A 25625-nucleotide genomic window follows, 5' to 3' on the forward strand; every position below is an offset into this window, starting at 1 on the left:
GGTTTAAGCAGTGAGCACCCAACCTAGTACTTGCTGTGCAGATGTTATGAAGGAAACAAAGATGGCATTTGGAACATTTGCTTTGTTTTAAAGGGTGCTTCAACTGCCTCATTGTGAAAGATGGACTGTACTGCAGCTACTGTAGATGGCTAATCCAGAAGGGTCATACTGCGTACTGTATATTTGCACTACAGAAGCAATCATGGACATCTTACTTTGAGTTTTATTAATGGCATGATCTATTGGCATGGTTTGGTTGCTTCTGGAAGAATGCAAGAAACTGGAAACAAATTAGACTCATTTCCTCTTTGTGGGATTTTTCCCTGACACATTGTAAGTAACAGGTCTGCAAAGCCTAGTTTCAATTTATTGTCAATTTTTGAAAACAATTAAAACCTGCCACTAGAATATTCCTTTAAGACACCAATTTTAATTTGAGATTGGTACCATTTTTATTTTGCAAACCTACCAATAATTACTTCTAAGTAAGATCAAAATTGATTACTATAAATCGCCCTTAATCTTACCACCAAACGAAGGATAAATGTGGTGTACAGCAAATTAATGTATTTGATTTCATCCTTACCAGGTAACCACTGGAAAATATTTTAAATTTTCTTTATAGTGTCAAATTGTCAATATATATTACTTCCACTTCTTGAAATGAAGGTTGACTAGACAAACTACTGTAAGGACCTAGATTGTACAGTAATTCCAGGATTTTAGCATCACACAGCATGGAAACGTGCAGTAATTAAATCAACTTGACTTAAATAAGACGTTGCAGCTCTAGTTGTTTTATACATATAACCAAAAGAACCGTGATTGTAAACATCAGGGTGTATCATGCAGTGAGTGAGTTGTTTCCGATACAGTATCAGATATTAATGCTAAGTGACGGCTTCAAGTCCCAGGGGCCTGTTTCACTAAACTCGACTTACGCACACAGGACTTAGTGCTCCGCGGACTCGACTTACACTAAGATGCGTCTTAGTAAAGTACTGTTTGGATCTCGGTTTCACAAAACTGTTCTTCACTAAGACGCGTCTTAAGATGCGTACATTTTATTTTTGTTGACATGAACGAGGCTGTGACCTTTGACCGCGAAAAGTTTTAACAGTTCATCGCACGAACGAACTTTACAATTGCAAGAATGGGAAAGGTAAATACCAAGTAAAATGCCTTTTATAATCACAATATTTGGCCAAAACTAATGTAATATTTATATGTTGACGTCAAATAGACGGAGAGTTTTCTCATGCAGTTATCGAGACATAAAGTTGTCTCCTTCGTTGTTATTAATAAGCTACAGTGCAGACGTAATGGGACCAAATAGCCTAGTAACCATGTTTAGCACTAGTTTAACCGTAATTCAAGCATAGGCCAAGTGTTAGCAATTATCAGTATAACTAGTATAAGGCCTAGACTAGGCCAACGAAGTACTATGCTTATGTTTTCCAAATCCGAGTCAGGAAGCCGCCAACGCTGATCGCGAGGAACCCACACTACAGTCCTCTTGAAGGGCTAAGGTAGTATGTGCTAGCATTACAGTCGTAAGGTAGATCCTGACATGTTTCAAGTTACTACTGATACTATACTAGCCTACGTAGGCTTAGTTATACTGCTACCGCTAGTGCTATGTAGCTAGTACATGCTACAACTTTACAAAGCCAAAGCTAGTCTATGGACGTAGGCTTATGTAGGCTATCGCATCAGTGCTCAAGTGGCTACTGTGCCTTGCGATGTGGGCCTAGTAGTAGCATAGACCTACTAACCTTTTGTCGCCATGAATGTTCATGTATGCCAAGCCTATATAGGCCTACATGAATGCAGTATTAGGCTTGTACAGAGTGGGCTGTTGAACGTGTATGTCAGTCCCATAAGAAATAAGGCCTAACCTAGTTGGATAGACCTAACCTGTCATTAACAATTATACTAACATTACACCGCTACTCACTGTGCTAGTACTAGGACTAAGATGTCGTATGTCAGTATTACAGTGAGTGTTCATGTCAGAAGAGCACTCTTATTGCCCTAATTTTCACAAACAAATATTCCTCTTCAGGAAAAGCGAAAACGGTGCCCAGATTTCTCGGAGGTAGAAACACTCACTTTAGTGGAGTTTGTCGCCACTCACAAGGCACTGCTCTTTGGCACTGGAGGGAAGGGGTCCAGTAAAGAAGAGAAGATGAAGGAAAGGTTTGTGAATTCCACAGCAATCATTGTGTGTTCAAATTGTCTGTATGTTTGTTTGTTTTGTTTTTGCAGCTACAGCTAAGAGATTCCACTACACAAGACTTGCTTTTACAATATCCTGAGTAAATCCTAATTTTTGTTATTAAAATATCATTTGAAATGTCAGAAACCATAAATTATCACTTAAGAATTCAAAAGTTGTCAGATGACTGATCTTGAGTTATATCTAGAGCAGATCCTGTTTTCCTTGGCTTTTTAATGAATGCCCAGGTTTGAAATTTATATTTTATTATGGAGAGACCTTCTGTTATCATGTTGTTTATATCAGTGTTGGGTTCATTTTTTTTTTTGGTGCTGGTGCTATTGGATGAAATATGAACATGTACTTAATTTGTTTAACCTTGATCATACTCAACAGAAACTGGAAGAAGGCAGCAGCAGTCCTTCAAACAGTTGGAGGACCAGTACGGGAGTGGACTATGGTCCGAAAGAAATGGAGAGACTTGGCTTCCAAGGCCAAAGCCTACAAAGCCCCCAAGACAGGTCAGATTATATGACATGTTAAAGTACACAGGACAAACCTCGCTCCCAATATCAATGTTGCAGTTTCTGAATGCAGTATGCTGCAACATTTAAAGGGGAGGCTGGGGGGGGGGGGCAAGGGTTGTCGATTGCTAGCTAATGCCTATATGTCCAATCACTTCTGTTGAGGAATGTAGATTCCAATTTTAGGGGTTTGCAAGAGGGAGCCTCTAAATTAAAGGACGGCGAGATGACGCCATAAGCACTGTATGATACAACTATTGATGTTTTCTCCTCAACAAAATGGGTGATTCTTCCATGACAGGGGCCAGCGTTTTCTGACAGAGGGCCATAGCAATATTAATAACTTCATAAAATCAACGTACTTTGTTAAACTGATATATTATTATATTGTTATTGCAGGTGGTGGTCCCCCAGTGCTGGAAGATCCTCTCTATGAGAAAGTTCTGGGGGTGCTAGCCAAAGAGGTGGTTTGCGGCATATTGTCTGAGGATGATATGGCAAGCTCACAGGTATTGAACATTAGCCTACATTACATTAACCTTATATGTATCGACCTGCAAACAATTCCGGTGGGTATCGCCACATCTTCACTAGTTATCGGAGTTTGTTACTGGCTTGGGCCATTTACTACCTTGGCCCATGTACTTAATAAAGTGGTAATCTGTGGTGTTTTCGTTAGTCCCAGTGTATAGCAGACCCAGCACAGGAGATTTTCTCTCTTTCCCCCCCCCCCCACCCCCTCTCGAGTACATGTGTTTTTGTCTGGGCTCTTGTACGTGGAAGGGCTGCTACCATTGTTGGTTTTGTGCACCCAGCAAGGTAATCCTTCATTTATTTATTACTTTTTAATCATTCTTTTCAGGAGACCATCTATTCTGATGAATCAGAATATGCCTCGAAGCCAACTCCATCTGTGCCATCTCCAGTAGAGCCACTACAACCACAGATGAGTTTCCAAACTCGACCTGCAGCAGTGAGGCAATGCCAAATTCAGGAGGAGCTCTTGGCTATACAGAGAGCTAAGTTGGCAGCAAAAAAGGAGCAAACAATTGTTCTCCGCTCCATTTTAGATGTCCTGCATGAAATCTGCAAAGACAAATCTGCCTGTCTAGTAGACATGCTGAATAACATGCAAGACACCTAAAATGTATTTCCACACATCTGCAGGTCTAAATATCAAATTCCAAAATAATTATAGTCTTAATACTTGTTTGCTGTTGAATTTCGGAAAACAATTGGCACATAATCTGTTGTGGGGGGGGGGGGGCTTGCAAATTTTGATTGAAGTTTGTAGAATCTATGGACTCGTTAAAAGATCTGGCTAATTTTATTCAGCTAAAATTTTTTTATACAGATTACTCAATAAAAATAATGACTGTTGATATGAAATTGCATAGAACGGTGTTATTTACACTGAGCTTTGAGTACATTGTACTTTGAGATACAAGGGTCACATCACTTGCACAATCTCTAATGTCATCTATCTGATCTCTTGTAGAGTTTGCAGCATCCAGTATGTTGGTGAACCAAAACCACCCTCAAGAAGTGGTTCTATTGTCACAGTCAACACCATGCAGATTGAGACCCAGGTTGCAGAGCACTTTAACAGTCCCAACCATACAATTAATGACATGTCCCTACAGGGTATTGAATCTTTAGGTAGCCGTCCTGACCTAGTACGAATCACCAGAGAGAGACGGTGGATGAAATGCCTTCGAACCATTCCAAGTCATGGGCTCAACATTCAGGAAAGACATGACTAACCTTTCTTATGCTTCCCTACTTCTCCCCCCCCCCCCCCCCTCCTGTCACCCATCTTCTCATAGCTCTCTTTCACTTTTTTCCCTTCACACCTTCTGTCTTTGTCCTTCTCTAGTTTACTCCTACCCTTAATCCTTTTTTTTTTCCCTCTACAGTTTATCTCCTCCTACCTCTCCTCTTCACCTTGTTTTTTTCTTTCTTCTCTCCCTCCCTCCCTTGTCTACTAATCCTCTTACATCTATCTCTTTTGTGTTTACCCTGCTCATTAACCTGTCTGTATTCTGTTTGTGTATTTGTCCCTTCTGTTATTGTTTCTTGTCATTCAGCCTCTGAAGAAGATCCTGCTAGGATCCAAGCAGCAGGCCAACTTACTTTTACAGATTCTCTTACACAGGCTCTTTAGTGGATAAGCAGTTTGGTAACAGTTTTGTTTCATTTTAACTTTAGCATTTTAAAAAATCCAACAAATTGTTTGAGGATACACATAATAATACCAATTTTTCAACATCTGTTGGGTGAGGGTAAGGATGGGAAGTTTTGAGTGGAGGGTGGGCTATAGGTAGGAGTTATGGGTGGGGAAAGGTGGGAAAGTTTTAGCAAGGGTCAGGTGGTTTTGAATGTTGAGATATATATTTATGTATATTTTCAAAGTTAAGCAGGGAGTGCTCTACTCGTTAAGCCATAAAGGTTTTTTAGAACACTTCCTTGCACAACTAGTTTTTTAAATTATTATTATCACCTGAATGCTGTGATTAAACAAACAAATACATAAAATGTAATCTGTCATAATACTGTCATGTAATATATATACTGTATATAAGGCTGCAGATTTAGTGGACAGTTACTGATTAATTAATTTGTGCATATTTGTACTTTTGATCCATCTTTTACTTTATGGTAAATACATATTATTTACCCTGACGGTCACCAGGAATCTATTGTGTTTGTATTCATTTTGGTATACTTGTACTTATATCCTCGCAAAGGTTGTCGACTCATTGCAGAAGTTGAAACCCTCTTCCCTTGATCAACTGTATATTGTGGTTACATTACAAGCACATGTCGTTTCTTAAAGTATGTGTTACATTAGTTTCTCTAAATTTTCTAACATTTATCAGGTGATTTTGAATAAAAGCAAATAAACACAGCTTTTTGTGAAATGAAATTCGGTTAAATTTTATTGTAATCATGTTTTTGGAATTCAAAATTGCCAGTACTCTAACAGAGAAATTGTAAAAGGTAGTTTACAGCCTGTTGTAAATATCCTGAGCAATCTGTGCCCTTATTGCTAATCCAGCGGCTCGAGCTGCCCCTGGGTAGATCTCTGCATGTGGATCATCTGGAAGGTGCTGGTTCAGCTCGTGTTCTGGTTCCTGCATATCTTTAGCCAAATTGAAGAGGACAGCACATGCAACAATCGTTCTGCATGCTTGCTTGGGCCCAACATGCAATCCAACCATGAGACACGGGAACTTCATTTTGAGCTGTCCATTGACCTGTTCTATGAATACTCTAGTTCTTGGGTGAGCTCTGTGATTTGAGACGAAGTGAGAACTCCTATTGGTAGAAAATTCTAAACTGGATTCAGACGACCTCAAACTTATATATATTTGGTCACTAAATCTTTTAACGGTAAATGATATTCCGGCTTGTTGGAACTGGAGGGGCAAGGGGGGGGGGCGGGGCTTCTGCCCCACTTTTTCGAAAAATTTAAAAAGTACCTCTTTCGCGAATGAAAAGTGCCCCAGCTGCTCTCTTTAAAATATAAATTAAATATTAATATGGTAACAACTTCGTCACCTCCCCCACTCCCCGGCCATAAATGATGACCCACCCTTTTATCAGGAAGAAATTACTGGTCCCCAAATTAACCTCCTTCGTGACATAGCCTACATACCTGTTATATGAAATTTCGGCTGGTGATTGCGGTTCTGCGATGGGGGTCATCAGCCAAGGTTTCAGTGGGTATCCACTGTCTCCAATCAGGATACCTTGTTTGTTGCCGGCCTCAAACTCCTGCCCAATGCTGCTATGTTGCAAGATTCTGCTGTCATGCGCAGAGCCCGGCCATCGGGCAACAACATTAGTGATAATGTAACGACTGTTACACATGAGCTGCACGTTGATGGACTTGACGCGCTTTCGGTTAATATAAACGTAGGCATCCTCCCCAAGCCGCGAACCCTTGAGGAGAACGTGAGTACAGTCCACTGCACTCACAATGCGAGGGAATCCCGCAACATCGCTGAACCCTCGTTGTGTTGCCATGACTTCTTGTGGTGTGGTGGGGAACCTAATGACGTCGCCCTTCATCCTGATCAGATGAGAGCTGACTCTCCGAACTATCCGACACGCACTCGCCTTACTCACTCCGTGATGATCCCCGTGACCAGTGTGTACAGTTCCGGTCGCATAGAAGCGTAAGGCGATGCAGATCTGCAAGCGTCCGTCAATTGCATGGCTTCTCTTGGTTGGATGATTCAACCCCGCAGCGAGCAAGTCCATCAACCTCATCAACCCTCTTCTCGTGAAACGATATCGCTCGTGCATGTCTTCATCATTGAAGTTGTCGAGAGGATAATTTCGGTCCCGGAAAATTCGTTCTCTGCGTAGTCCAGCAGCAACTCTTTCGCCTAAGATCATTTGAAGTGCGGCCATTGTTGTAGTTGATGTCGTTCGTGTATAGTGTAATTTGTGCAGACTTAGCAGCTTAAAATTGGCGCCAATTCGATCACATGACTAGAATTACACTAAGATCAGTTCCTAAGTCTCGTCAAGACGAGACTTAGACTAAGTCCCGTTAAGCTACTTAGTGAAGAGTGGACTAAGTCTTGTACGCGACTTAGTGATCTTTGTGAAACCGACACTAAGTCCTATTCACTAAGATGCGTCTTAAGACCACTAAGACGCGACTTAGTGCTTTGTGAAACAGGCCCCAGGTGAATTTTATTTACCAGTATATAGTGGATTTTGATTCTACTCTCTTTTTCAGTTTTTTGTTTTGATGTTTTGAAGAAACCCACTCTCTGTGACATAATTTATCCTCCATGTATGACATACTTATAATTTAGGAATGGTTTTTGGGTAATTAAGATGACCTTGGTACGTCCATCATGAGGAAGGACAGGATCAGCAAAGATGGGAAGGAAGGAGAATTGACTGTGACATACACTTGCACTTATAAGAGTCTGAAAGGATTACTGTAAGTTCAACTTATGCTGTGTTATGCAGTATATTGTACAGTAGGGTGCTGTCAACATTAGAGAGTGTTATTTCTTATATCACTTCTAGTTTTTGAGAGCTACACTTTTAACATCAGATCTTAGCTCATGTCAAAGTGACAGGAATATCAAGTCTAGCAGACAGATTATTAAAAGATAACTTTGGGTACAGTAGAATCACAGTTGTGACATTTTATTACAAAGGAAGAGAGAAAACATCTGAGTGTTAGAAATGTCTCTGTACGTAGACTACTCTATAGTATTACAGTTTACAAAATATTCAAGCTTCAAAATATGCTAAACTTTCTGGGATGCGCCATTGTGGTTAAATTCATGCTCTGTAGTACAGGCCTAGTTGTCAATTAGTTGATGTTAATCTTTTCTTTTATAAATCCTTAGTCATTCTTTTGGGGTCATCTGTATTGTTTTACCGTGATAAAAGTAACTAAGCGTTCCTGAAATTACTTTACTAGAGGTTTCAAGCCCCCCAATTATTCCCTGTTGTTCAAGGAGGGTCAAGTGAGTAAAGACATATATGCGTAGGAGGCGGGGGGAGGGGGACGGGCTGGGGAGGCTGCAGCCCCCCGAACAAAGTTTTTGTGTGAAAATTCGGGCAATATGCTGAGAATTTTTCGGGCACCAACTGAAAGAATAATAATTTTGCAATGTGTTTTTCAATTGTTAAACTTATATTATTATCATCATTATGATTGTAACGACTTCCCCAATAATAGTAACCAATATGGAAGGGTAATAACACAGAAAATGATTGTATGTTATTGACATGTGATGTAATAACTGACGAATGCCTATATGATATGCACATTATGCATATGATATGCGCATTAAAATGTTGAACGCGGGCGGAGTGCGCAAAAAATGTTGGTTTAATTTTTTCGGGCAAGTCGTTACAGCCCCCCCAAATCAAATTAGGCCCCTACGACTAGGAGTAAAGATGCTAACAGAGTGGTGGTAACAGAAGTAATCACTTTTGGTCTTTCTACAGTAGTATGCATCTGTGAAGTTCATAACCATCTTGATTAATTTATTTGCCAGTAAGGGGCCTTGATGTCAGTTTTAAATAATGTTACCAACTGGTTTCATACAAGTCATGCAGTCATGACACAGTTATTGATGTTTCACTGTGCCTTTGACAGGTACTGTATCCAACATGCTGAATATTAGATTCTAGGTTTCTGCAACCAATTAAAAATGAATTACTGTAGGTGTCACTCAGCAATAATGCCATAGTTAAAGGGGCCTTTTGTGTTGACTTGCAAAGTCATAATCCCAAGACAATGTACTTTTACCTTATTAACTTGACTGTTCATTGGTTCTATTGCAAATGTTCAAGATATATTTGGCAATTTGAAATCATTGCTGCTTTGGACTTGCATGCAAATCATACAGTAGCACTATAGTAGTTGAACAATCAGTGTGGGTGACTGATTTGTCAGAACTGATGAGCTTGTAAACTACAACGTTAATATTTGGATATATCCGTACGGAAACCTTGGATCTTTGTCTTTCTTCTGTTTCCTTGTTGATTGTAAAAAAATACTCTCTACAATTGTATTTAAAATATTATGATGTATTGTTAAGTATGTTAATGCAAAGTATGAAAGATGTTTTTTGCTCTCAAATGGCAAAAGACGTAAAAATGTCTTTTCCGTAAACTGCAGGGGACTGCAGGATAAGACAAAATGAGATGATATGTTTGATAATATAAGAAGCCATAAGAAGTCATATTTTTGCTTACAAGATGTTCATTGGAATGTTAGCTTAGTAGATACTATTTTGTGTGAATGGGACTCTAAATGTTACACCCGGTAGCAAATATTCGAGGCGAGTTTCAACCCTTGTGAATCCGAATTGCAATTTTTCACGTAATACTTTCACATATATAATTCACTTTTGAAGGATGAAATCTATTTTGATATTGTTTAGGATGTAATTGCAGAGACAATTTCTGGTTATGTATGCACCCACAATGTCCCTATACTTCCTTAACTCTTCCAAGAAACGAAATTCCATTTGTTATTAATGATCAACTCTTTTTCGATAATTTACTTACAAATAAACAAGGTAAAACTATTTTGTAAATGTCTTTTAAAAGGAAAGCAGACAATTAAAGAGAGTTGTCTCTCTTAAGTGAATAAGAGCGTTAAGAGAGTAACAGACATGAAAGCATTAAATTAAGAAGGTTTATCAATGAATTGTATAGTGAACTATCTGATGATTCAGGAGAATAGACTCCCGGGTACCATGATAAGGTCTCATTTGCAATGGGTAGAAGAAGGAGCAAAACCAGTCAGAACTTTTCCTTAGCCCTGAGAAATCAAGCTAGTATTGGTCATTTAACCAATGATATGAATGAGGATGTTTGGGATCACAAAACTATCTAGCATGAAGTGTATAGTTTTATTGAGGATTGCACAGCTCAAAAAATTCTCAAGAAGTTGATGAACGCTTGTCTAGGAAGTCCCCTAATAATGTACCAAAGTTATATGTCAGTGATTTTGCAAGCCTTAGAACAGGGTTGTCCAACCTTTTGCAGAGGAGGGCCACATGGAATGATTATGATGAAGGAGGGGGCCGCATGAACCCTACGCTCGATTTTTTGCCCGAAGCCCAAGGCAACAAAATGTGAGCGCTGCACGCGGAGCGCACTGATTTATTTTCCTTCCTGATAAAACAGATGAATAAAGTCCAGCCGCCCCCCCCTCCGCTGAGAGTGTCACACAAACTGACCTGTATGCAGTTTTTTGGACCCAGAAGGTTCGAAAGATTGATTATATAGCTTCAAATTGTTATCAATAAATCTGCTCACTAAAATTTCGCACCGTAGAGCATCTCTGGCGGGCCGGACGCAACCCTGCGGCGGGCCGGGTTGTGGCCCGCAGGCCGTAGGTTGGACAACCCTGCCTTAGAAGGTCCTATAAGTTATAGTTAAGTATATGAATGTTTAAAGAACATGAAGAATAATAAATCTCCTGGATCTGATGGGTTTACGGTAGAGTTCTATAAGTTTTTTATTGAGAGAATTAGGCAACTTTCAGGTGCGTTCCTTAGATCATGATTATGATAACTCTTTGTCAATTACAAGTATGGAGTGATCACTCTTACTGCAAAGGGTTTAAACCTAGGAAACAGTTGGAGACCAATTTCTCTGCTCAATGAAACCTACAATATAGCTTCTTCTTGTATCTTAAATTGCAAAGAAAAATGTACTTCGTTCTTTATTTTCCACACATCACAGTGGTTTTCTTAAACAGTTTCCTTATACAAGGTGCACGATATTATGTTTAGTATGCAGGAGGACAATAAACCCGGCATTCTATTTGCACAATCCATTTCAAAAAAGCTTTAGACGGTATTTCTCCAGCTTTTATTAGGAAGGTACTTTCTCTTTTTAATCTTGATCCATCTATTCTTAAGTGGTTTGACACTTTTTACGACCAAGCCTTCTCGTCAAACCTTGTGAATGGTTTCTTCGCGCAAGCTTCCCTGTTGAACAATGTTGCAGACAAGGTGATCCATTATCACCCTATTTGTTTATCCTACAGTATGTGCAGAGTTGTTAAATGTAATCATTTTTTAATGATACCTCCATTTGTGGCATAAGAATACAGTGGGTGGACATGAGACTTAACTGGTTCAAGATGCTGACGACACAACCTTTATTCAAGCAGAGGAAGCATCATTTTGTAATCTTCTCAATCACATTAACTATGTTGGGGTATTGTCTGGCTCAAAGATGAATGTAGAAAAAGTCTTTCTTAGTGGGCATGGGATCTTTGCAAGAGTCTTCCATGAGAATTACAAGTGGGAAAAAATTTGTTGGAACTGCAGTGATGATATTAAACGACTAGGCGTTACTTTTAACGCAGCTCTGTTTAGTTTGATTAGTAAAAACTACAAATTGCTTTAGCAAAACTGAATAGTTTTATCAAGGTTTGGCTAAAGTGCAACTTAACCATACTAGGTTGTATTACAGTTGTCCAGCTGCTAATTCTCTCATTATTTAACCAAATTTCCTAGAAGAATGGGCTTACTCATTTCAGGCAGTGTTTAGTAGTATCGAAAGAAGTGTTACATATTGAGAAAATTGAGAACCCCCCCCCATCTGAAATCTCTGAATACACCATTTGTAATCCGTTAACTTTTAATAACCTAAGTTTATTAAAGTTGACAGAATGTTCTTTTTAGATATTCCAAATTTCAAAATTTATATTTCATGTAACATCATAACATTTAGTATGAATACTTGCTTTGGTCCTCTTCATCAATTAGTATTTCCTCCAGAAATTATATTTGGTATTGAAAATTGCGTTGTTTAATGAGCTACACCTGGTATGCTGCCCTGGTTGTCCACCTATTGATTTAATAATAGAACAAACTTCCGATGTAGATTTAATGTTTCTTATCCTAATGCACTCTGACCAAGTGGGTTTAATGGAGAAAAACAGTCAAAATCACAAGAAAGAAATTTATTTTCTGTTGCCCTAATGGCGCGAACGATATACTGATAAATCACTGCAACCACCCATGTCAGCATGTTCATTACACAAATGTAAACAAAATAGTCTACACATGCAGCCCGATCAAGATTTTAACGCATTCCTATACTCGTATCATCCACGTTTTACAATTCCAGTTCAGACACTGCCATTACCAGGTGGGCATTTCCACGGTAACTCACGTTACATTTTTGATGTTTTTCGTCTTCTTTTTGTACCATATTTTTTACTAACACATGAGTTTGATCAATTACTTCTTCTACAGTAGTTAACACAATGCTGAGGCATACCTCAGCAAAAAAAAAAAAAAAAAAATTTGCTTCTTGTAGATTTTATAAGGCAAAAAGAGTCGGTAACTCACGTTACATTTCTAAAAGCGCCAAAATTGGAAAACAAATATTATTCAAAAAGTGTCCTCATACTAAATGAACTCAAAGAAAAGTGAAATATGGTAGTTATACCTTACCTACAAGTAAACATATAGGTTGCCAAAAAAATCCTATATCATTGTCCAGTTGCATAAAAATGATGCAAGACTCGGTAACTCAAGTTACGGTAACTCACGTTACAATTTGTCCACACATTACAGTTCATAAAATATAAGTTGCTGACACAATTCAATCTTATTAATTCTTATGTAACAGTTTTAAGCCTTAATAAAAATACTTCTTGTATTCACTTTGTAACACAAGGTAACTGTTATAAACTTATTTACAGTTTCAAATACTGTAGGAATCACTACAGTGCTCCATATCATTCAACATTAAAGCCATTGAACACTGGCGGAAATGGCCAAAACAATTGACATCAATGATAAAGATTGTGTGACATTGTTGCAAGTGGTGAGGTTCAAGAGGCCCTGTGATAGTATAGTGTAATATTTCATGGATGTATCTATATGGTTATGGGTTACTATGAGAATGTGGTCTTTCACTGTCTAACAGCGTTAGCAGCCCCTGTTTTCTTATATCTGGCCTAGCAAAATGTACAAAAATCAAAATTCCCTTTAAAGGGTGTCAAGTCTTGCGCATGCATAGAGAAACGTCTCATGCCGGTAATCTGACCTAGATTCGAATGAGGTGTAACAGAAGTGTTAGACACCACCATCGATCCCAGAAAAAACACACACAGCTTGCTACCGTCGGTATCCAGGTACCCGGGTACCCACCCGACGCGATACTACCCGGTTTCTAACTTATTACCCGAATCCTATGCAAAGTTTGACTTTTTTTTTTCATAGGTCTATGGTTAGGCAAGATTTTCCATTGACTAAGAGTGGTGTGAGGCTACCATGTGGTCGGAGATAACAGCAATAATATAAGTATTCCATAGATATCTTATAACTGCGTCACAATTTCAACAAATGAACAGATGGTTAGGCTAGATTACCCCATTGACTTAGTGTGGTGTTAGGCTACCATGTTGAAAGGAATTGAAAGAATCCTCACAATTACTATTTTTTCATTTGTTTATTTCATAAAAGGAAAGACTGACATTTACGAGATGTTACTAATGGATAGTAGACGGGATAACTAAAAAATAATAATCGCAAATGTTTTTAACTAAACGTTTATTCCAAATTGGATCAAATTGTGGGAATCATGCAATCGCGCAGCTAATGCGAACCCTGGGCCTGCATAATAGATAGTAGTAGTTAAAACTGTTTAAGAGCTAAATTGGATATTTATATGGGAGAGCAAACATAAGCAGCGGCGGCAGTGCGATGTTAGTAGTGATGTTAATTTCTTAACAAGTTAATGAAAGAAACAAAAGCAAATAGAAATTGTTGAGGAAGGGTTTATACCTTATTTTACACCTATTTGAACATGAAAACATTGTCATTGGAGAATATTATTCATTTAGTATAGCATCCAATATGTAGTTTCCTGAAAATTGTGATACACAAGGGTAATATTTTTCCGGTTACCCGGATACCCGACAGGTGACGGCTCTCCGGTTCCAGGTTCCCGATTTTTGGACCCTTGTAAACACTAAATATTAACAATGATTATAAAACAGTGAAAACCAACAATTCAATTCTGGCCATGTTTATGCACCACATTTGGTGCGTTAGTTTGACTTGGTAGCATAATTGTCTACATTATAAGCATGATTATATTGTATGGTAACTCACGTTACATGGTAACTCACGTTACATGGTAACTCACGTTACCATTTGCATCACCTACCCTACTTAACATTGTGGGGTGCACATCATTTCTTTGCTTGTTTTACATTTCAGGATGATGAGTAGAAACCAAAATCTAATGATGAGATTTTTAATAGTGACATATTTTATGTATGGGGAAAAAATCATTATTTTGGTAACTCACGTTACATCAGCTAATATAGGTTTGAATAAAGCAAAAAATAGATTATTTTGGATTATATATTCAAAAGGTTGGTAGTGATATCTGAAGTTAGTGCCCTATGTAAGCAATAAATGAACAAATCAGTAAAGTATCACCATTAAGTTTCTTAGGAGAGCAAAAACAATTCTGTTCATAATTTGTGTACAAAATTTGCATTACAGCATCCTTTCACTTGATATGCAAATTTCTACAAAAAAAATCAATATTTCGGTAGGTATCATGTTGATTCAACAAACTTGGATATGTTTACAACAACATTTAACCAATGACAAGATGTCATTGCAGAATTTATATTTTGAGCCCATGTCCACTTTTTCATGGAAATGCCCAGGTGATGACTTTATGTCAAAGATTACCTCTTTACTCTTTAGATATTTTTGGCATAATAAACCGGTATCGTGTATGTCATAATCAGATAATCCAAGATTATACAGAATGTGGTCTTAAATGGTGGATTTGTTAGTTACTGTTCAGGCTTAAACATAAGTTACTTCGCTCGGTTTTTGGGGGCAGTAGCAAAAATTTTGCTACAGTAGATGTTTATTATTCTTATGGTATAAACTTAGATAATCTTTTCATTCATGAATGGTGACTATTTTGTTAAAGTTGTTACAGTAGCTCTAAAGTTGCAAACCTCTTCTGAAAGAAATATTTGGATTAACTTATGCTCATTTACACAATGTAATGAGCCTTTCAAGGATACAGAGATTGTCTTAGGTCTTCCAATATGGAACAACATGGCTCTTAATGCGGGTTGCAATAAGCCAGTTTGTTACAGTTATTGGATTGATAAAGGAGTTAATTGTTTTTATGACCTCGTGTCTCATAATGGTGACTTCTTCACACTCAAGGAATTTGTTAATAATTTTCACACTTTGTAGAATATTATGGCATTGTAAAGTCCATTAAGTCTTCGTGGCCAAATCTACTTCAGAACATACAGTACATGAGTGTACATGCCGACCCATTAATTTTTATATAATCGTGTTGTTAAGGAGTGATCTTGGCAGCAAATCTGTTTACAAATGATTGAAAGAACCTTTGAAACACCCAAACAACTCCCACCTAAAGTATTTCAACCAGGAATGGTATGTATATTGCCCAGTGGCGTAGGAAGGTACTTTTGAGTGGGGGGCTGAAGACTGATGGCCGGCCTGCGGGAGGGGTCTAAGGGGAGGTGGTGTCCCCCTCCCCTTTGGAATTTTTTTTCATTTCCAGGTGGCCTCAGATGCAATTTGGTGCAATAATGCACACTTCAACACCCACTCCATTTTGTAAAGAATTTTGCATTTCACCTGGCCTTAGATGCAATTTGGTGCTTCAAATGAGATTTTTTTCTCATTTGGAAATGAAACGGGTTTTCTGACTTGCGGAGCGGGGGGGAACGATACTTCCACCCCCCCATATTTTTCACTGGGGGGGCTGGCGCCCCCCAGCCCCCCGCTTCCTACGCCCTTGATATTGCCTTTTAAGTGTACCATGGATGTAAAACTTCATTGGTTCCAAAATCAGCTACCTGATTATTCCCACAAATTCCTACTCATACAGTACACTATAACATGTGGTAAATCAAAACTTATTTTTTTCCCTGCTACTTTGCTCAAAGCATTTAGCGTTTCCTACAGAATATCTTTAACACAGCTGATGTCAATATTAACCTTTCAAATGCCAAAATTGCTTTATTTGGTGGTGAATTCACTCTGGTTTTGAATTATTAATTCTTTTATGAGTAAAAAATTATATTTTCTGCTGTAAAGGGCAGAATGTCATTCCTTCAGTGACCGGTTTTCTGCATTTTTTTCGGGATAATTTTAGACTGTGGGAGTATATCTTTATTGAAAACATGAATTTTGATGTTTGATTGAGGTATTCGCTTTCCTGGCTATGGCTCTTTGACTAATAATTTGTATTTTGTTGTATTATTAGTATGAGTGTGAAATGACTCTGAAACTATTAACTTATTATCTCTTTGTATTGAGCTTTAAAGGGTGTGAAGACTCGGACAAAAAGAAATGTCTAATGCCGGTAATCTGACCTAGTTTCGAGTGAGGTGTAACAGAAGTGTTAGACACCACCATCGATCCCAGAAAATACACACACAGCCTGCTACCGTTGGTAATTTGACACTAGTGTACAGTCAGTACTGTACATACAGCTGCGGTCAATACCCACAGCACAGTGTATAAACGATACAGCGATGGACATCTCAGGTCCAGCTAAAGATAACAAGGTATCACGTTTCATTACTGTCTGCATTTTGTAGCGACACGAACAAAACGTCACTTGCAAGCAACAGAAAGTTAACTTTTTCAGATGGCCGCACACGGTTTGGGGCGAGTCTTCAATGCCTTTAAGAACTGTCATAAAAAAAAAATGGCCAAAATAGAGGAGGAAAAAAACCCTTGGATCATGCTGAAACCTACTGTAGGATACTGTGTGTTTCTATGCATAGATTACACTTATTTAACAGTACTTGTGCTGTATGTATCTTACATTCTTGCTACAAACCTACTGTGGATACTGTATGTTTCCAAGCATAGATTACACTTATTTAACAGTACTTGTGCTGTATGTATCTTACATTCGTGCTACAAACCTACTGTAGGATACTGTGTTTCCAAGCATAGATTACACTTACTTAACAGTACTTGTGCTGTATGTATCTTACATTCGTGCTACAAACCTACTGTAGGATATTGTATGTTTCTATGCATAGATTACACTTACTTAACAGCACTTGTGCTGTATGTATCTTACATTCGTGCTACAAACCTACTGTAGGATATTGTATGTTTCTATGCATAGATAACACTTTCTTAACAGCACTTGTGCTGTATGTATCTTACATTCGTGCTACAAACCTACTGTAGGATATTGTATGTTTCTATGCATAGATAACACTTTCTTAACAGCGCTTGTGCTGTAAGTATCTCACATTCGTTCTACATTTCAATTTCACCTAACCCATATACTGTAGTAAAGCATAGATCTACATTCTCCTGTTTTTTTTTTATGATTCTCTAAGCGTTCCAGGGTAATTTTATGGGCAATCACTGCCAGCTTTATAGTACAGTTACACGTTCGTCAAGAGGCAGAATTTAGTAGCGAGCACAATTCTAAGTATCAACAATTAAGTACAGTTGTCAGACATGTAGCTTTTAACGTGAGGAGGATTAATGTTCAGTAAGTGTAGATTGGACATGTGACTTTACATATTTACAGCATTGTCGTGAAATCCATGTTAGCAAATGGATTGACATGTGATGATGTGAAGGACAGGCAAATTACATACAAAAATTTGTAAAGTTTGCTAAAGTGGTTCCATTTTGTACATGTATGGACTAATGTATTTTAACCCATAGTGAAATCTAATACCTAGTGTAAAGACACACATTGGAAACAAATCTACCACGGTTTGCATATTACACAAATCCAGGCATAAATTACTATAATTTTAAAGATGAGAAAATACTTTAGTTTTAATTTTTTGTGTGTGCATTATTATTGCAGGTTTTGAATGAAAACCACTCATGAGTGCCATTACCACACAGTAGTCAATGTTGGTCCATACTAGAGATATCTGTCCCTAGCTGTATGTTCATATAGCAATAGGTGAAGAGGACTTTGTTCTAAGAACAATCACAAATGAAATTGACATGCAATAAAAATTATGGAAAAGCAACAAAACACTTTAATCAGTGTGTGATTCATATGAATTGATTTGTTTCTGGAGATTAGCTGCAATTCAAAAGGAATCACAAGAGTGAAAGTGTAAAAAGTCTGTGAAAATTTAGTAGAAATTGTCTTCCGCATGTTAGAGTGGGAATTAATGGAAAGATAATTGCTGGTGACCTGTAAACTGTTTATGTTTTTCTTCACAACATCAATACAAAATAAAGAAGGTGCAGTTTAAACCATAAAACAGAACTTAACTGTATAATAAATTTTTAAGAGGTCAGAGGAAGAAGTTCAGTTTGCTAAAATCAATGGAAGGCTTAAAGTTGAAGGTTTACAGCCTTGTACAAGGCCAAGGCCGTCTCACACGACTTTAAAACGCTTTCAACCCCTGATTGTTGTTAATTTAATTGTCATACCCACACACCAATGTCTACACGATTCAGACAGTTGCTCTCAGAACATAGTACGCCACAACTGTGCATCCCCTTATGGACATCCCATAACGTGCAGTCACAAACGTGTGCACGCATCTACGTATATATTTACGATTTAAAAATAAAATAAAGATACTTCAGGGCCGTAGCCTTGGTAGAATCCCTGGAGGGGGGGGGGAGGCAATTGAGGAACATCGACAAACATGTATCGTCCAAATGTTACATAGAATAAAGTCATCTTGTTATACAGATATGTACAACATGTATGTTATAATTTATAAGTACATTTAAAGCACTTCGGTTTTCTGGGCACATTCACTATATCGGAAACATAAATACCTATAAAATAAAGATACCTCAGGTCCGTAGCTTGGGTAGAATCCCTAGGGGAGGCCAATTGAGGAACATTGAGAAACATTATATGTATCATCCAAATGTTACGTAGTGGTGCTTTGATGTGAGTATATTCCCAAAGGGGATCATCATGACACTATCTAAGCAGAGCGCCATCAGCGGTTGGTGCGTAGCGTAGCAAGAAAATTTCTTACCAAATCAAACTCACGGCGATCGCATCCAAAATCGTGCATGATAATGATATGATCATTTCAGTAAGTACTGCTAACGTTATTGTAGGCCTACTTTCAGTTAGGTAATATTGGAAATCTGAAGGGGACAGCTGAATCCTGTCCCTGCAATAGATTGGCTGAAGAAGCATACTTTGAATGATCTAGTCAGGTATGGCATGTTAATGTTAATTGAACTGACCTTAGAAGCAAATTTGATTTACATAGACAAAACACTCACCAGAGCATTAAAATGATTAAATTAATTTTTGACTGCTTCTTTCCACTTGTCTCCATTTCAGTTTTTCTATCCTGTAAAATGTTAACAAAATTATTATAATCTCAGTGGAATGCATAGCATGTTAACCATTTAACCTCTAATTACAGTTGCAGGTCACGATGAGTCTTGAGAAACTGGGTTTGTTTCCTTTCACTTCCCCTTTAAATGCTACTGTATTTGCCTACTTTCATAGAGCTATTACGACCAGAAATTTACAAAGTTTAATCCGTCTTGTACACGTAATCAGTTACTGAAATGTTTTTATTCTTGATTATAATTCCATTTAAATTGTGTTGCTAAGTAACAAGGAGGGCATAGAAACCACAATTTCTTATAAACAAACAAACAAACAATTCAATTCAATTTAAATTTATTTTACGTATGGTTTACAGTAATGAAAAAATGGTAAGAAACTGGTATAATTACATAAGAGATGGGCACTAGAAAAAAAATATAATGTTTAAAGCTAGTGACCAAAAAATTAATAGATGGGCTTAACAAGTAAATATAAGTTGTAAGAACAATGGCAAATGTGTCATTTATAGATCACTGAGCTTCAGTACTAGCTGCATCTAACTCAGAAAACAGTCATCTTCTTTGACACAAAACAGTCATCTTCTTTGGCTATTGTAATATCCTGTGCTTTTCATTAAATATTGACATTTGCATACTGTGTATACGCAGTTCACTTCTTGTAGATAGTACAGTAGCCATACTATAGCTCATCATTAATTCCATGTGAATGGGTGTCAATGTTAAGAGATGGGTGTCAATGTTAACAAGTAGGAGTAAGGTAATTTAATGTTAAAACTATGTTATGGTAACTGAGATGTTCAATAAATGAGGTGATAGAATGCTTGATGGGTGTTACGAGGAAAGTATCTGCAAAAATGGCACTTTACAATCAAGAAAAAGTCTGTGAAGTTATCAAACTTTTGGCAATCTTCTAAACTGACTTTGTGAACCTATAATACAAGGCATGTTGAATATGATTGTGACACAAATAAGAGTTTTTTTTACCAAAAGACACTGACATAAAGTGCTGATAGTCGTAATCGATTAATCGCCAGTAGTCACGATTACACTTTGGAAGTTCGATTAAATACGCTCAAAACCTAGTTGCGATTACTCAACAACAAGCTAGCACTACACATAATCTGCTATTGTAAAATAGCCTAAACTATCAAAAACAACAAACATGTTTACAATTACTTCATTACTGGCCTGGTTCACATTTATCGGATGTCTGATCGAGTGTGTCACATAGATTGCGGTGTAGTTTAATTTCAATTTGCAAATATTTGCCTGCTATCGCACTGGGCATGAAACATGTGTGACTATGCCATTGTATTCCTGTGACATTGGTCATCTCATGAAATGTTTTGCCAGGACATATAGTATAGCCACAAATTCCTCACAACTTTGATCTTTTCACACAAAGATGTTGCTATGGCAGAGAGTAAAAATTAGCGTTTGTTATGATAGTTTATTAATTTCTCTACAAATTTTGTCTTACGGTTTGGGGGAGCATGAACGAACAATTAAAGGTAGAAATTGGGGTTGGATGCCCAATTTAGTCCATGTGTCAACACTTTGAAACATAAATACAAAGTAATTATTGTGATTAAATAACCTTCTGGTACACCTTGGTGATCTTTTGTACAACATAAATCTGACATAATAACATCATGAAGATATGTTTGGTATATTTGATTTTACTATTGCACAGCATATTTAATTTAACAGCTAGCATACTGTATATTATATCAACCAATGTATAGCTTTACTCTAGCTCCAATGACAAAAATCAGTCACACAGAAGAGATGAAGCAAAATTGAAAATACTTGTATTCTACAGATCTCCATGGCAACTTTTACTGATTGGGCTACTGTACTATATGGAGTATTGTACAGTATGTAACATTTACTGTAGTCAAAACAGAGAATTATACCAACCCAAACTTGAAATGAATAAAATGAATAAAATGAATAAAATGAAAAAGAATTGGCAGTAGGTATGTAGATGGAAAGTAAAGAAATTTGAGTTGGGTTGGTTGCAGGATTGACTTCAAAGAGTGAAGAAAAGCCGATAGATAAACTGATGACTTTATGCTGGTTTTATATCTTTAATATTCATTTGAACAGGTGTTTTCAATGCCCTTAGAGCATGCATATACTTAACTGTATGCTAATTATTTATAAACTGAATACAATGTTTTGGTGAGCTATTTAAACTCCTGATTTGTATTATTATTTTTTTTATTTTTTGTACATTTTCTACAAGCAGATTTTTATATTGTTTTTATATCCACAATATCTGCATATGGTAGTACAATGGAACATACAAAAATACAGGGTGGTGGAAGGGGACAGAAAAAAGCAAAGTGTTAAGGAGCAGAATCTATACAGTGGCAAGGAATGAAGGTAAAAAATTAAGAAAAAGAAGGAATATAGTAAGTAAAACCAAAAACAAAAGAGTATTATTACCCAGCTAATAAACTAGTGATAAATAATTGTTAGGCAAATGAGATATGAGTTCACATGTTAAAGCGCAGTATAGTTTTGGCATTTGTTGTGTTGTCAGCTAATTAAATTATTAATGGTAGTGGCTCAGATTTGTTATTCCTTGCAGAGAGTAAAAGGTATGGAATGATGATGGTTAGTGTGTGTATGTATGTGAGTATACAGTATGTATGTATGTATGAGATGCTCTTTCTTGTAAATGCAATAACTCTTAACATATACAATGGATTAATTTCATGCTCGGAATGTGGATTCAACTCAGTCATATTGGTCAAATCATTTGTGCAATGATGCTGTTCTCGTAGTGTAGATACAAGGTGGCAAGGAATCATAGAACCAGTTGGCTTTGTGGTTCATCTCAGTGTTCCAACTCCCTCCCACAATAAGATGAGTATGGATTCCCTTCCATGCTACATTCTATTCCTAACTTAATGCCTTGAAGGAAAACATTTCTGCTCATGGTAGATTCATAGTTTGAAAGTTTAGCTGCACAAGAAATTACGTTTATAATGAGAATGGAAAACATCGTGAATGTACAGTAGTTTACACATTCTGAACTTTCATTTTACATCCTGAACATGTCTGCTTACATCATTATATATGCATATACTTCATAATTGTTTGTTTTTAAATCATCCTTTGTTTTTAAACATCATTTATTTTAACACCTTCATCGTAAGTTTTAAATACATCATCATAGAATGTTTAACAGATCTAATTGTACGTTTTTACACCATATGTTATTACATCATCATACAGTATATGTTTCTACGTCATAATCAGAGTTCTTTACATCATCACTGTAGTTTTTACATCATGGTCAGTTTTTACATCATCATATTATTTATATTATTTTAACACCTTCATCGTAAGTCTTAAAATACATCATCGTAGAATTTTTTGACAGGTCTCATTGAACGTCTTTACACCATATGTTTTTACAACATCATATATATGTTTCTACATCATTATCATAGTTCTACACATCATCACCATAAGTTTTACACCATGGTCAGTTTTTACATCATCAAATTATGTCTTTACATTCATCATCCAATGATACATTTTTCTTCATCATCAATGTGTATCTTTTTCCATCATTATTGTGTGGTTTTCCATCATTGTCTGTTTTTCTATCATCTTTGTAATTTTTTCCTTCATTGTATGTTTTTCCATCAAAATTGTACTGTTTTTTTTTTTTATCCTCGTCCTACGTAAACTAAAAATCTCAACACTTCTCCAGGCTCCCTAACCCAGAAACAGAATGCAGAAATGAAAAAAAGTCAATATAAAATTCCACAGCATGCGTAGTAGGTTAGTATATTTAGCAATATGAAAGTAGTCCACAGTATAGTGATGTTGTTGGAAACCATTGATTTACAGGTGGTATTTACTGCTTACAGCAACCAAGTTAAATTTAAACTGTCCAGTTCTAAAAAGAATAAGTAGGAAACCATCAAACTTATTTTAAGTCTTCTTCATCATCTTAAGTAAGATAACTGTGACGGTCATCTCCTTTGCCATTAAAGTGACAGAAACTAGAATGAAGCATTAACATGCTTGCGTTCAAAGTATTTGTTACAAAACTTTGTCACGCATAAGGTTAGCTGATTACGTTTTGTTGCCAAATAAAGTTTGATACTAATTACAATTTCCATGGAAGCCGTCTGCTAGCAGCTTCACAAAAAGAAACCACAGCTTGTTGTTTAGTTACCATGGCAACCATGACATCATTTGTGACATACTTCTCCGTGAGAGCAAATGGATCCAGAATAAAGTTCAGTGCTTGAAAGAATCTTTGTAGACAGATTACATATTTGTTCATTGATTTTTTGGACAGATGTATTTACATTTATAATGGTTTGATTTGTAATGGTCTTGTATCTAATACAACACTTAAAACGTCTAAGAACATTTCCATAAGAATGGATTTGATTGAAATATATTTCTGGAACGTCTCTGGTAACTTATCCCAGTGTGTGATATTAAAGTAGGTCTGCTATGGGATTCTGTATAGAATACAAGATTAAGACTGCGTGAAAACAGTAATCTAAATTGTGTAGAAAACAGCATACATTTCAGTGGAAGTATAACTCACTGTAGAAAACTAGACTTCACTGGCCATCAGATTTATTCAAGCAACAAATGCTTTAGTACAGTAGTATGTCTAAGGTCACCCTCTTTCTTCCAAATCTACCATTCAACAGCCTCACTGCGCCCCCAATGACCCCATCTAAGGTTACCCGCGGGTTAGAAATTTGCGGTACGATGGTACGCCAGCATACTAAATGTAAATCACAGCGTACCAAATTCAATTCCATGATTTTTCTTTGTACTACAAATTGCGTACCAAAATCTATTAGAATCAACAGACATATTAGTTCGCCCGTCTGTACCACGATATTTGACAGTGTAACGTGCATCAACTGAAAACTACCAATGAACTACAAAATTAGAGAAAGCATGTTCTTCCATTCAAGTACACCATTCCAAATCAATCACATCAACTCTTTAGCAAAAAATATCCATACTGGTGTTTGATAAGTGTAATTTTGTGTTACGTCAAACCTTTATAATGCAGTAGCTTTAGTAATTTGTATTTATATGGTCTGCAAGCATGGTGATTTCAGATCAACGCGTTGCTTTGTTGGTATACATGTTCCATGGAAAATGTACTTCAGGCCTGTTGTAGTACATAACTAAGCCTAACCACTCTCGTCGAACCTTCGATTTACGCGCAAAGTACTGAAAAGAAATGTGATCATTCTCTAATAGCTTGTTGTTTTCAGAAATGGCAAAATCTTTGTACAGGCTAGCCTACATAACAGTAACATAATACTACGGCACTCGAGGAAGCTAGGCCTAGTGTTGTGCCAAGCAGTACTAACGTTAGGCCAAACGTTTCAAATTTCACAATCACAGTTAAGTTTTAAGTACATTGAATGTTGTTCAGTTGTTCAGCAACCACAACCTAACCTTAATACTTTTGTTGTATGCTAACTGTTATTAAAGATCTGCAGTTCAATAGAAAGATGAGAGAAACTTGACTCTTTACTTCTTTGTGTTTCTTCATGTGACACCATTCTACTGTACATGGACAGTATCCAACAATGTTTTCCAACAATCGTGAATTTCAGCAGAAACTTTGGTCAAGCTTACTAAAACTGGAAAACTGGTACACAGTGGTAAGCACTTTGGCCCAAATTGCTTACCAGACTTTTTCGCAAATTTCCAACCCTGGTCACCCTCCACCTTCGGAATCGACCATTCAGCGGCCTCACTGCTCACAATGCCCCCGTCTAAGGTCACCCTCCTTCCTTCATGTAATTTTCCGTTAGTGTCATTGGGGGGGGGGGCGCAGTGCAAGAATGTAACCAGTTAATAGGCTAGGACAGATTGGTGTGCATATGTTAAGGAGACAGGTAAGTATTGTCGTTGCTAGATATCCAAACCAGTAAGCTTGGGGGGGGGGGGATCCCGTCCTCATCAATGAAGTTACATATACAATTTTTGACATCTTATTGACACTGG

General features: G+C 37.2%; 3 protein-coding genes across 6 annotated transcripts in view; 2 read left to right on the top strand and 1 right to left on the bottom strand.

Moving 5' to 3' along the window:
* Window positions 1–25625, top strand: part of LOC139974565 (uncharacterized) — a 135385-nt gene that overhangs the window by 3132 nt on the left and 106628 nt on the right. The gene's annotated exons all lie outside the window — the stretch shown is intronic.
* LOC139974568 (uncharacterized) lies at window positions 273–4379 on the top strand. Its single transcript, XM_071981801.1, has 5 exons — window positions 273–1162; window positions 2066–2199; window positions 2615–2739; window positions 3142–3251; window positions 3605–4379. The coding sequence occupies exons 1-5, from the start codon at window positions 1154–1156 to the stop codon at window positions 3884–3886; spliced, it is 660 nt and encodes a 219-aa protein (XP_071837902.1). The 5' UTR covers window positions 273–1153; the 3' UTR covers window positions 3887–4379.
* On the bottom strand, window positions 4532–7442 carry LOC139974566 (putative nuclease HARBI1). The gene is made up of 2 exons (XM_071981799.1): window positions 6401–7442; window positions 4532–6033 (listed from the first exon to the last, which is right to left on the bottom strand). Exons 1-2 carry the CDS (start codon window positions 7159–7161, stop codon window positions 5748–5750), a joined length of 1047 nt encoding a protein of 348 aa, XP_071837900.1. The 5' UTR covers window positions 7162–7442; the 3' UTR covers window positions 4532–5747.

This window comes from Apostichopus japonicus, chromosome 9 (assembly GCF_037975245.1).
Source record: "Apostichopus japonicus isolate 1M-3 chromosome 9, ASM3797524v1, whole genome shotgun sequence".
Taxonomy (NCBI): Eukaryota; Metazoa; Echinodermata; class Holothuroidea; order Aspidochirotida; family Stichopodidae; genus Apostichopus; species Apostichopus japonicus.